The sequence below is a fragment of the Cetorhinus maximus genome, chromosome 20 (assembly GCF_964194155.1).
Source record: "Cetorhinus maximus chromosome 20, sCetMax3.hap1.1, whole genome shotgun sequence".
In the NCBI taxonomy this organism is placed as follows: domain Eukaryota; kingdom Metazoa; phylum Chordata; class Chondrichthyes; order Lamniformes; family Cetorhinidae; genus Cetorhinus; species Cetorhinus maximus.
Window position 1 is genome coordinate 3590223 of NC_135898.1, and position 14546 is coordinate 3604768.

The 14546-nt window shown below is 43.0% G+C and overlaps 1 protein-coding gene across 1 annotated transcript in view; it reads right to left on the reverse strand.

Moving 5' to 3' along the window:
* The window catches only part of xpo7 (exportin 7), an 84554-nt gene that overhangs the window by 57202 nt on the left and 12806 nt on the right, over nt 1–14546 (reverse strand). The window contains exons 2-3 of the mRNA XM_078565402.1: nt 4093–4239; nt 954–1047 (exon numbers count right to left, since the gene is read on the reverse strand). Of these exons, the coding sequence (XP_078421528.1) occupies nt 954–1047; nt 4093–4239 (241 nt within the window). The remainder of the gene's footprint in view (nt 1–953; nt 1048–4092; nt 4240–14546) is intronic.

The window sequence follows — 14546 nt, forward strand, 5'->3', positions numbered from 1 at the left end:
AAAAGGTGGCATCTCTTGTGGTGCAGCATTCCCTCAGTACTGCACTGGAATATCAGCCTGGGTTTTTGTGTTCAGGTCTCTGAAGCACAGAGGTGAGGGCGTTGTCCACTAATCCATAGCTAACACTGCTGTCTGAAGTGTGGTCGCTATTATTTTGTCCACAAACCTAACTGCGAATTTATACACAGCGAGGTCCCACAATTCAGTGACCAGTTAATTTGCTTTGTTGGTTAACTGTAGACTAAGTGAAAACCAGGAATCTTGAAAACCACCTTTCTCTCATTCAAATATCATTGAGACCTTACAGGCCCACCTCAACATACAGACGGGGCTAGTTTAATGTCTGGTCCGAAAAATGCATATCAAAGAGCTCAGCATTTCCTCAGTAGTGTAATGAAGTGCCAATATATTCTGCACTCAGCTTTGTGTCAGTATTTCGAGAGAGTACTAAGGATTGTGAGCACTTGCACTGCATTCCCAAGAGTGTGCCAGTATTTTCAGAGTCCCGAGGGGTGCATCAGTGGCAAAGAGTACCAATAGGTCTGTCAGTGTTTATAGAAATTCCCTCGTAGCACATCAATATTTGCCAATTGTGTCCAGCGATGTGTCAATATTTATAGAGTCTTTGCAAAACTTTGTCAGCATTTGAAGAGAGTACCCAAGAAGTGAGCCAGTAGTTGCACAATGCACCCAGGAGCGTGTCAGCATTTATACAAGAACTCCTGAATGTCAGTGTTAGCAAGGGGACAGATGGAGTCTATCAGTATTAGCAAAGTGCCTCAGGGGTGTGTCAATCATGGTAGGCCCTACAAAAATATGTCAATATTGATAGGAAATACGAACCACAGCCACATCCCGCTCCAAAGAGAAATGTTTGAAATTCAAGATCACACGATAGGATTTCTATTTGTCCCCTTACAAAAAAATTAGGGAAAAAACAGACTTGCACTTACGTATGTCGGTGCGTTGTTCTAAAGGCAAAGGGTTATTCGTTCGTGACACAAGCTTTGTAAGGCAGGTTGCCGCCAACAACTGCGAATATGACGACTAGAAAATAATAAGCATAATATTAAAAAGGGCAACTGTTGTTTAAGAACTTCACATGTGTAGCAATGAGCTAGCACTGTACAGTGTATCACTGCTTATTTGCTTTTATGACAAGTATTTAACTGATGAAGATACAACATTTGCTAGATCCAGATTTTGTCTTCCCTTGGGCGTTCAAGGATTTCGGTAATCTCCAGAGTTCAAGCATAAATTGATATGCATAGTTTAAGCTATCATTTCAGAACAGTAATCACTTCACCTCTAAATTTGGACACAAGTATCTGTTGGTACTCATAGCGACAAATGCACATTAAATCGAACATGAGTTAAAGCTTGATATCTGGCTCCTGAGGGTTTATGATACAGCCCACGAGCAGAAAAATTTGGGATGGACTTGATTTACATTTCTTCTTCTTCAGTTCTCTGCCTGAAGGTCCGACCCACAGTGTCACGATCTCCACCACGGCTAGGGCAAGGAGACAGGTCCCAAATCCATCCCAGTCAGAATGGGGTTCAAACCCCATGCTGTTGGCACCGATCTGATCCACACCCGCCGTCCAGCCAACTGAGCCAAACTGTTCCCCAAGGAGTCCCGAGTTGTTGTGCCATCATGCCTGCATGTTGTAGCCTGGGGCTATGGATAATGATGGTCGAGGCTCCAATTTCTTTTCATCACATGGCTGACCAGGAATTTCTCCCGTTTTTACTGCCTGCCATTGTTGTGCGTTGACAGGATTTGCAGGTCAGTATAATCAACCTGCTTGGCCGCATTAGGAATGTGCCGTCCATGGCCATTAAGTCCTGGAGTGGGACTCAAACCTGGAGCTTCTGGCTCCGAGGCAGGGGACACGATCCAATGAGCCACAAAGCATCCCTGATTTAGATTGATGACTTGTGGCGATTTTATATCCCAGTGCAGCAAGGTTAAAAACAGGAACATTACATAGTATTAACAGCACCAAAACAGACCATTCGGCCTAACATTCCGCAGACAGAAAGAACATGTATGTACATTGTGCCTGTTTCAGCTGAACAAAATAAGTGACAGCCATTCGCTGGTTCATTCCTCAGGGCAATGCAGTGACCAATCAGGGTCAAGCTGCCTGGTTTAAATTTCAAACAATGCTTGGCAGTTAACTGTCAGTCACCATCACTGGTGCATTCTCCATGGCAACGCCACTTGCCAACCAATCAGCACTCTTCAAATACAGGGTAAATGATCCATCTCCCACGCCTCTACTCTCACACCTTCTTCTCCCTTTTAGAACCATGATAGGGTCCCCCTCTCCTCACTTTTCACCCCACCAACCTCTGCATTCAAAGGATCATCTTCTGCCATTTCCACCAACTCCAACATGATGCCACCACCAAACACATCTTCCCTTCACTCCTCCTGTCAGCATTCCGTAGGGACCGTTCCCTCTGGGACACCCTGGTCCACTCATCTCCCTCCCATGGCACTGTCCCATGCAATTGCAGAAGGTGCAACACCTGTCCCTTTACCTCCTCCCTCCTCACCGTCCAAGGGCCCAAACACTTTCAGGTGAAGCAGTGCTCCACTTGCACCTCCTACAATGATCTACTGCATTTGCTGCTCCCAATGCAGTCTCCTCTACGTTGGAGAGGCCAAAAGCAGACTGGGTGACCGCTTTGTGGAGCACCTTCAGTTTGTCCGCAAGCATGACCCAGACCTCCCTGCCATTTCAACACCCCATTATATTTAATTATATTTAAGGCGCCATTTCAACACTCCACCCTGCTCTCATGCCCACATGTCTGTCCTTGGCCTGCTGCATTGTTCCAGTGAAGCTCAACGCAAACTGGAGGAACAGCAGCTCATCTTCCGACTAGGCACTTTACAGCCTTCCGGACTTAACATTGAGTTCAACAACTTCAGACCATGAACTCTCTCCTCCATTCTTACCCTCTTTTTTCAATATTCATTTGCATTTCTTAATTTTTATTTTTTCATTTTAAAATTTTTATTTGTTATCCACTTATTTTTATTAATTTTCATTTTTATTCATTGCTTCATCCCCACCTTTTATTCTATTTTCAATCTTTTTTCCCGCCACCATCCCCTCCCTCACCCCACCCCCACAAGGACCATCTGCCACTTTTTCATGCTGTTCTTTCCAGAGTGCTTACCCTTGTCCTGCCATTATCACATTCTGCTTTCTGATTTTAATGCCACCATCAGCACCTCCTTTAGCCAGTATCATTATCATTAACACCCCTTTGTCCTTTTGTCCACGACATCTCTGGCAATCTTTCCTTTGCCTGGCTATCGCTGGCCTTCTGTCCAGCTTCACCTGCTCCACCCCCCTTAAACAGTGTAAATTTCATTACATTTTTACTTCTCTTTAGTTCTGAAAAAGAGTCATAAAGACTCGAAACGTTAACTCTGTTTTCTATCTCTCCACAGCTGCTGTTAGACTTGCTGAGTTTTTTCAGCATTTTCTGTTTTTGTTTCAGTATAAACTGCTGTTTTCCCCTGATGTTGGTATTCTTGAGAGTGTTCTGATGAGTGCAAGATGAAAAGCTTAGACATGTCTTTTTTTCCGGCAACACTCAAGTCCTGTACTACCAAATGACTAAAAAATATGGAATTAAAAGTCTAATGATAACCATGAAACCATTGTCGATTGTTGTAAAAAACCACATGGTTCACTAATATCCTTTAAGGAGGGAAATCTGCCAGCCTTAGCTGGTCTGGGCTACACGTGACTCCAGGCCCACAACAAGCCACTCAGTTGTATCAAACAGCTACAAAGTCCCCTCATGAATTGCACTGTGGGGGCACCTGGACCACATGGACTGCAGCAGTTCAAGAAGGCAGCTCACCACTACCTTCTCAAGGGCAATTAGGGATAGGCAATAAATGCTGGCCCAGCCAGTGAAGCCCACATCCCATGAATGAATAAAAAAAACCTTTGCCAAGTCATGAATGAACAAGGTGGGGTGAATGGTCATTTCACAATCAAAGCTTCCTTATATTATTTTGGAATGCCATGTCATTTGAACTCTCTACAAAATGCTACTTACACTTCCTCTTTCTAGGAGCAATTGGCATCTGCTCAGACAGTCCGGGCTATTGGTGAATTCAACCAGGGCCTTCTCTGCCTGCAGGCGAGTTGATGTGTCAGTGGTTTCATAGAGCTGTTTACACAGTATCTCTAGCTGGGCTAAGCTCTGCAAAAGAAATAAGATGTTGATTATTGAAACACACTTAAACTGTGACCAGCTTCACATTACTCTCAGCGTGAGACCTGACATTGCAGGTTTATGGGATTGTTCCTGCACAAAGAAAGAAAAAAGTTAAAATAGTGCCTTACACAAACTCAGGTCCTAAAGTACTGTCTAGTCACTGAAGTACTGTTGAAGTGTGTCAGCAGTGGCTCGGTTGGTAGCACTCTCGCCTCTGAGTCATAAGGTTCTGGGTTCAACTCCCACTCCAGGGCCTGAGTACAAAAATCAAGGCTGACACTCCAGTGCAGTACTGAAGGAGTAGGAGGTACCATTCCTCATCTTAATCTGAGGTCCCAGGTAGATGTAAAAGATCCCATGGCAATCTTTTGACAAAGGCAGTGGAATTGACCCCATTGTCCCAGCCAATATTTATCCCTCAATCAATATCACAAAAAACAGATTATTGAGTCATTATCATATTGCTGTTTCTGGGAGTTTGTTCAGTGTAAAATTGACTACATTTCAATCGTACTTTATTGGCTATAAAATGCTTTGAAATGTCTCATGGCTGTGAAAAGTGCAATATAAATGCAAGCCTTTCTTTCCTTTTTGTATGCAACACCACAGCCAATTTGTGCACAGCAAACTCCCACAAAAAGCAATGTGATTACAATCAGATCGTTTGTTTTCAGTGATGTTGACTAAGGGATAATTATTGGTCTGAACAATATGGATAACCCCCCTGAGATTACTCTGCTTGATTAAGAAGGACATAGATTGAAGCCACACTAAAACTCCAGTGCAATGCTCAGCAGGGGATGCTGCTGTGTTGGAGGTGCCATCTTTCAGGCACAATATTAAAAGGAGACACACTTGCCTGTTCAGGTGGACACATGGATCCTATGGCACAATCTGAAGAGCACAAGGGTAGTGTCCTGACCAACACTCCTCCATCAACAAACCTGCCAAATACAGATTAATGGATGCTTTCTATAGCCATTTTATCGATCCTGCTGTGCAAATTGGCCTGAGTGTATAACAATAGAAAAGAGTAATTCATGAGCTGTTGAGTGCTCTGGGTCATCCTGAAGTTTTGAAAAGTGCCATGGCTGTTGTGGGGTTCCAGTTGTGCATTGCATGAGGGTAGCGAGCTTCCTCAGGTTTCAGTGTGTGCTGCATGGGGGTACTGAGTTTCCATATCACCCTCGGGATATGAACAGCAATCAGCCGAATCAAGATGCTGCTGTTATATTAGATTAACCAGCCAAGACAGTGGGAGCACAAATGCTACATGTGGAGACTAATAATTTGATCATCAATATAAGCTTAATTGAGCAATAGTCTGCTCGCTCCCAGTGAAGGATGACAGAGCTTAACCATTAACTGTGAACTCCTACTAATTACAGTTTTAACAAAAGTGCATTTATCCAATAGCAAAAGATGACCTTTATGCTCTTCCAGGAAGCCAACTAGGAAACTGCAGAAAGATAAACTCTGGACTCTACTTGAATGAAAGGCTTGACTCTTGTTACAAATGTTAAAGTGTTATTTAACTCCCCCCTGAATTACTCAAGAGAGAGGGCGTGGTGCTGGTGATCTTGCGATCTGATACTGAAGCAGATCTTTGGTGAACGAAACCACACTGGCCTAGCATTGCTGCCATCTGCAGATAAGGTGAGTTTGAAGGGTTTTCAGAAAGATTTTGCAGATCACGTTCCTGTCTACAAGGTGGTAGTCTCAGGAGAGAGGCTACCCCACCTTGATAGCCTATGTGCAGGACAACACATCTGGAGAGCCAACCGCTATTACAGAATCACACAGTGCAGAAGAGGCCCTTCGGCCTATCAAGTCTGCACCGACACGTGTATTTTTTTAAACAACAAAAACTCGGACCTGTGAATGAGGACGCAATATAATTTTTTACTTACCCCATTTTGCAAGCCACTTAGTTCTATTTCCTTTGATCTACCTGAACCTATTGCCAAGCAAATTGTGTGCAAGCAACTTCTGCCCAGGCACCTACTTTTGACCAGAAAGCTCAGGCAGTGGGTCCAGTCAACTCTAATTTGTCTATCCTCCAGAGGTAGCTTCACTTGCTACCTCTAATCAGCTGAAGTTAGAAACTCAGTAACATCGCAGTAAGAGAACCTTTAACCTGTCACACTATGGCATGTTTACAGACACCAACATGAGCCACCCCATGACAAGAACACACGAAAAAGAGCACCAAAAATAGGAGGAGTAGACCATATCCCTTGTTTCCCTAAGAGATCAAAGATCTGTCTATCCCAGTTTTAAATGTCTTCAATGATGGAACATCCGCAACCCTCTGGAATCAAGAATTCCAAAGATTCACTACCATTTGAATGAAGCAATTTCTCCTCACCTCAGTCCTAAATGTCCCAGCAATGTGCATTCACAACAGGGACTGAACATACAAATCCCCATAGCACCACCAAGCCTACCCCATCCAGACAGACTTGGTGCAACCATGTACACACTGTTGCATGTCCTAAACATGCAACCTCCTGGAAGAGGCAGAAACAGAAAATATACTGATATCAATGCAGGAAAAACACTCAAATTCCTCTCTGATCAACATGAAGTAATAGGAACATCGAAAATGGGAGGAGTAGGCCAAATAAACCACATACACTGGCTGGCTCCCCCTCATCAACTCTATCAGTTACATCCTTGAAAAATTCAAGTAGATTTGGCAAACCTGATTTCCCTGTCGTAAATCCATGCTGACTCTGTCCGATTCTGCCACTGTTTTCCAAGTGCTCAGCTATTAAATCTTTTATAATGGACTCCAGAATTTCCCCCCCTACCGACGTCAGGCTGACTGGTCTATTTTCTCTCTACCTCCCTTTTTAAATAGTTGGGTTACATTAGCTACCCTCCAATCTGTAATTAAGCAAGAGTCCATGAAACAGCATCAACTCAGAGCTATTTGTCAATTTACCTTCCATAACCAGAAATATCTCCTTCACACAAAACCTCCCTGTTCCCCTTTCAAATAATGTACTGTTTATTTTGGTCCATTCCATTGGACATTCTGTGTGAAAAGAAGTCATTTCTGATATTAAATCTAACGCTTTGCCTAAGAATTTCATTTTACGCCCATTGGTCCCACTATCCCTATCATTCTCAAACAATCTAACCAACTGGACATTAGCCCAATCATCTCATCATTTGGGAACTGCAATCAGATTTGCTCAGAGCCTACATTTCTTCAAGAGAAAGTCTTTAACGCTTGCAGCCCATCATCATAACTAAGAGCCTTGAAGCTAGGAATTATTCTAGTCAATTTCTCCTGCATCTTCCCCACCTCAATGTCCTTTACCACATGAGGACCCAACTGGATAAGTATTACAAACCTTTGTTCACTCTAATAATAAGTCTTCATTTTATTTTCGATGCACGAAAAAATTACATCAAAAACCCAATTTGATTTCCTGATAGCCATCTTACGCACCATTAATTCAGCACATTCTATGAGTGACCATCTTCTCCCCTCAGCTTCCTTGCTTCATCCATTGCCCTTCACAGTTCTGAGTTTTCCAAACCCAAATAGTCTATTTGTCAGCATTAAATGAGAGCTGCCACACATGGATCCATTCTCTGAATGTTTTAGATCAGTCAGCAGCCAATCAATTTGATCCAGTGTACTCACTCCTCACAATCAATTTGATCACGTGTACTCACTCCTCACAATCAATTTGATCACGTGTACTCACTCCTCACAATCAATTTGATCACGTGTACTCACTCCTCACAATCAATTTGATCAAGTGTACTCGCTCCTCACAATCAATTTGATCAAGTGTACTCGCTCCTCACAATCAATTTGATCAAATGTACTCGCTCCTCACAATCAATGTGATCAAGCGTACTCGCTCCTCACAATCAATTTGATCAAACGTACTCGCTCCTCACAATCAATTTGATCAAGCGTACTCGCTCCTCACAATCAATTTGATCAAGTGTACTCGCTCCTCACAATCAATTTGATCAAGTGTACTCACTCACAATCAATTTGATCAAGTGTACTCACTCACAATCAATTTGATCAAGTGTACTCACTCAATCAATTTGATCAAGTGTACTCACTCACAATCAATTTGATCAAATGTACTCGCTCCTCACAATCAATTTGATCAAGTGTACTCGCTCCTCACAATCAATTTGATCAAGTGTACTCGCTCCTCACAATCAATTTGACCAAGTGTACTCACTCCTCACAATCAATTTGATCAAGTGTACTCACTCCTCACAATCAATTTGATCAAGTGTACTCACTCCTCACAATCAATTTGATCAAGTGTACTCACTCCTCACAATCAATTTGATCAAGTGTACTCACTCCTCACAATCAATTTGATCAAGTGTACTCACTCCTCACAATCAATTTGATCAAGTGTACTCACTCCTCACAATCAATTTGATCAAGTGTACTCGCTCCTCACAATCAATTTGATCAAGTGTACTCGCTCCTCACAATCAATTTGATCAAGTGTACTCGCTCCTCACAATCAATTTGATCAAGTGTACTCGCTCCTCACAATCAATTTGATCAAGTGTACTCGCTCCTCACAATCAATTTGATTAAGTGTACTCGCTCCTCACAATCAATTTGATCAAGTGTACTCGCTCCTCACAATCAATTTGATCAAGTGTACTCACTCCTCACAATCAATTTGATCAAGTGTACTCACTCCTCACAATCAATTTGATCAAGTGTACTCACTCCTCACAATCAATTTGATCAAGTGTACTCACTCCTCACATTTTCATACCATCTACAAACTTGAGAATTTTACCATTTATGTCCTCAACCAAATCATGAATGACGATGACAAAAAGCAATGGTGCCACTATGGAAACTTCTGGAATCTTCATCCTCACCAGCTGTCATTCAGATTACTCCCGTCAACACCAACTCTCTGACTCAGCAGCTTCAACCATACCAATCTAATATCTACCTAAACAACAGTTGCTTTCCTCAGTGTTGTTGGAAGTCAAGGTGTACAATCTCAACGTGGGTACGATCAGCCACCGCAATGGTTACTTCCTCAAAGATGCAAATAAGTGGTTGCAAGACTGCCAAACTCAGATTTACAGAATCAGAGTGCATAAGAGGCCCTTCGGCCCATCGAGTCTGCACCGACACATGAGAAACACCTGACCTACCTAATCCCATTTACCAGCACTTGGCCCATAGCCTTGAATGTTATGACATGCCAAGTGAACTTATGCCCCCTCATGACTGACCCTTCAACTAAGGGGAACAGCTACTCCCTATCCACCCTGTCCATGCCCCTCATAATCTTGTACACCTCAATCAGGTCACCCCTCAGTTTTCTGTGCTTCAACAAAAACAACGCAAGTCTATCAAACCTCTCTTCATAACTTAAATGTTTCATCCCAGGCAACATCCTGGTGAATCTCCTCTGCACCCCCTCCAGTGTAATCACATCCTTCCTATAATGTGGCGACCAGAACTGCACACGGTACTTCAGCTGTGGCCTCACCAAGGTTCTATACAACTCAAACATGACCTCCCTACTTTTGAAATCTATGCCTCGATTGATAAAGGCAAGTGTCCCAAATGCCTTTTTCACCACCCCACTAACATGCCCCTCCGCCTTCAGAGATCTATGGACACATACGCCAAGGTCCCTTTGTTCCTCAGAGCTTCCTAGTGTCATGCCGTTCATTGAATACTTCCTTGTCAAATTACTCCTTCCAAAGTGTATCACTTCACACTTTTCAGGGTCAAATTCCATCTGCCACTTATCTGCCCATTTGACCATCCCGTCTATATCTTCCTGTAGTCCAAGACACTCAACCTCACTGTTAACCACCCGGCCAATCTTTGTGTCATCCACAAACTTACTAATCCTACCGCCCACATAGTCATCTATGTCGTTTATATAAATGACGAATAATAGAGGACCGAGCACAGATCCCTGTGGTATGCCACTGGACACTAGCTTCCAGTCACTAAAGCAGGCTTCTGTCATCACCCTCTGTCTCCTACAACTAAGCCAATTTTGAATCCACCTTATCAAATTACCCTGTATCCCATGTGCATTTGCCTTCATTATAAGTCTCCCAAGTGGGACCTTGTTGAAATCCACATAAACTACATCAACTGCACTACCCTCATCTACACACCACTTCCTCAAAAAATTCAATCAAATTTGTTAGGCATGACCTCCCTCTGACAAAGCCATGCTGACTATCCCTGATCAAACCTTGCCTCTCCAAATGGAGATAGATTCTCTCCTTTAGAATTTTCTCCAATAGTTTCCCTACCACTGACGTGAAACTCACTGGTCTGTAGTTCCCTGGCTTATCTCTACAACCCTTCTTAAATAGCGGAAACACATTAGCTGTTTTCCAGTCCTCTGGCACCTCCCCAGTGGCCAGAGTGGAATTAAAAACTTGGGTCAGAGCCCCTGTAATCTCTTCCCTTGCCTACCTCAGCAGTCTGGGACACAAATCATCCAGACCTGGAGATTTGTCCACTTTTAAGCCTGCCAACACTTCCAATACATTGCCACTCCCTATATCAATTTGCTCAAGAACCTCGCAGTCCCTCTCCCCGAGTTCCATGCCTTCATCCCCATTCTCCTGGGTGAAGACGGATGTGAGGTATTCATTCAACACTCTAGCGATGTCCTCTGGCTCCACCCATAGATTTCCCCCTTGGTCCCTAATGGGCCCTACTCTTCCCTGATTATCCTCTTCCCATTGATATGCTTAGAGAATATCTTGGGATTTTCCCTACTTTTACCAGCCAGAGCTTTCTCATATCCCCTCTTTGCTCTCCTAATTGCTTTCTTAAGCTCCACCCTGCACTGTCTGTACTCCACTAATGCCTCTGCTGATTTGCTCCCCTTGTACCTGCTAAAAGCCTCTTTTCCTTCTCATCGTATCCTGAATATCTCTGGTCATCCATGGTTCTCTGGGCTTGTTACTCCTTACTATCACCCTAGAGGGAACATGTTGAGCCTGTACCCTCTCCATTTGCTTTTTGAACGCCCCCCCAATGCTCCTCTGTAGATTTCCCCACAAGTAGCTGTTCCCAGGTTACCATGGCCAGATCCTGCTTTATTTTACTATAATCCACTCTCCCCCAATCCAAAACATTTTTTTTGCAACTTGTCTATTTCTTTGTCCATAACAAGCTTATGTAAAATGCAATCAGCTGAGTAAATAGCAGGTGACATACCAGTTTAGAGAACTGCTGTAACACTGTAGTTTGGAGATGTTTGCACTGCAGTTACCCATAATTGCTAGGGGTTTCAAATCAGCAGCAGTCCGCTGGGTCAATTCTGTTGCTGATGCCATGTTAATAATGGAGGGAGGTAATGTCTACACCTCTGACGAGGTTCTGCAAATGGATTTTCATGGGCCCCGAGAGGTCCAACTGACCCAATGGGGACCTCGCTGCACAGCAAAAGGGAAACCTCAGCACAGCAAACTCAAGTCAATGTGAGCATGCTTTAAACACATTTATTAATGTCACCAAAACAACATCATACTGTTTATCACAAAGGAGTCTGAAAACAACTCATTATTTTGTAAGGGTCATATCGTTTTATTTCTGTTGGATTATTGTAAAGAACATATCTTTTTATTTTCTATAGGACTGTGGATTAGAATTACAATGGCTGCAGTTTGAAAGACATGCCCACTGGGACAGTATGAGATATATATATACAATGTGTGCCATCAAAGACAGTGTGGTGCTGGAAAGGAGCCCTGGACCAAGGGAGCTGCCTGGCAACAATGTTTTAATTGGCTCCTAACCAGGTTTTATGTGAGGGCAGTGCAGCTGAATAGCTCTTGGCATGAAAGGAACAAGGCTTAAAACCTCTTTTCCTGTGTGTGGAAGATTCCAGTAAATTCCACAATAGTAGCTAACTGGCTTTTTCTTCTCATATCTCTATAACCTGCTCTCTCTCTGAAAACCCCTGTCAAGAGGCAAAGGGGAAAATCACTGTTAGAGACATTGAAAGGCAAGTGCTCAACCGTGAACTAAATACTGAAAGTGCTGGAAGGCCACTTCGTGTCATCAACAAGAACTGAAAATAATTTGGAAGACATCGATCAAAATCAACCCATCGAATCCTGTACTCTGGGAATTGGTGCTATTGAACTGTTTTATCCCACCCTTAAAATCCATGTCTTTTTGTGTGTCTTATGTGTTTTGTATGTGTGTGTATAAGGATTTAAGAAGGACTAAGGTTTGGGTTATAGAGTTAGAAATTAGCAATTCATATTTCTGACTTTTGCCACTGATTAACAACAGTTTTGTTCAATAAAGTTATTTACTTATTAAGTTTACAAACCGAGTGCTTGTATTCTGTTAACCTAAATTAAACAGTTAGGTCGAATTGGGGAAATCTGGTGGTTTGGTCAAGCTTTTCACATTTGTCGCGGCTCAGGGAACAGTGGGGCTTGATATTACAATGCACTATTCCCAGTGAGTTGTAATAATTTGTCCAAAATTTGTCTGTTATAATTATGAAGAAAAACTCAAAATAAACAGGCACATCTTAACTGTCCATCATCCATGAGCTTTGACCCTTTGTGAGAGAACGACACCAAAGAGGCAGAGCTCACAAGACCAGCAATAGTTTGAGTGCTGTCATTTCTGGGCAATGAAAATCTCTGATATTTTACAGGGCAAGATGCAATGGGGCTCCCAATTAATTTCCATGTTACTCACTGCCAACTTCCAACAATACCCAGGATCAGTTATTAACATCAACTTGATCTGTATTGTGACAAGAACAATTACATAACGGCTGGCAAATTAAATTCAAAAAGTTAACGTTAAGCCTCAGCTCAAATAGCCAGTTTATTACAGATCTAACATGTTTGTAACGTATTTACATAGACCTTGCAGTGCAACAAGCTGTCACCCTTTAAACACAGTCCCGGATTAGCGCTTTCAGCCCAGAATTTACAATACAACAAAAGTAATTAGGAATCAGCTGACTACTGTACAGTCTCATTAAAACATTGTGTCAATGGGTTGCACGCAAAATATCTTTCCCAGCAACTGTTTCTTTATGGTCAGGGTATGAGGTACAATGTGCTGATAACGACATTGGGGCCAGAGTCATTGATCAAAGTCAACTTGTTTTGTCACCAACCCCCCCCACCCCTAAGCTCTCGTTCTTTGCTGTCTCACGGCTGTTTTACAAATGTAGCAGAAAGTGAATTCTGTGCACCTAACAAGGTGACCAAATGGTTATGAGGATGGACTCGTAACCCAGAAGCTTCAAGTTAAAATATCAACATGACAAAGAGTACTAGAAATTCTTTTGGTAGGCACCAGAACCAATAACCATTAAAGCTGCCAGATAGCTGCCAAAACCCAACTAGTTTACGAATGCATGACAGATGAGGAAAGCTGCCATCTTCATCTTTCCACATAACCTGTCCCACGCTATCTGATCGCTCTTAACAACATACAAGGTGGCAGGGCAAGCCATTCAGTTGTCAGAGTAACTAGGGGCTGCCAATAAACACGAGTGTGCCAGCATCACGCACTTCCCAAGGACAAATAAGAAAAAGAACTTCACCAGTCCTGGAAATCGCCATAGCGTGTACATTAAAACATGTGCTTCCATCTCAGGTGGAGCTCATAATGCCTCTTCTCACAGCGTGAAAGGGAAACCTATGTGATTCTCAAGCCAGTGTGTTAGCGTGGAACGTCTAATGTGTCAGCTGTGGCTCAGTTAGTAATTTTTCTGCCTCTAAGCCAGAAGGTTGAGGGTCAAGCCCCACTCGAGATTTAAGCACATAATCTGTTGAAGGTGTTGTTTTTCAGATGAGACATGAAACCAAAGCCCTGTATGGCCTCTCAGGTGGTTGTGAAAGATGCCATAGCGTTATTCAAAAAGAGCAGGGCATTCCTCCACCACGCATCTCTCCTGTCCAGCACCACCTCCCCAGCCTCAAGCCCTGGCCAGTGCTTATTTCTCAATAAATGGACAATCACTGCCGCTTGTGGGGGCTTGCTGTGCATAAGTTAGCTGTTGCGCTTCCTACATAGTGACTGCCCTTCAAAAAGTGCTTGATTAGCTGTAAAGTGGTTCAGGATTGCCTGGGGGAAAATTACTTCTCCTAATGTCCCACTGGGGGTTACATAAAGTAAACACAGAGACTGCGATCAGTTCACCATCTCTTCTTTGCTCAGTGTGCTGTTCTTGCTGCTTGTCTCTCTCTGCTGGATTAGCATTCACCCAGTACCCTACTGATAACAGGAACACCCCTGAAATTTCTCA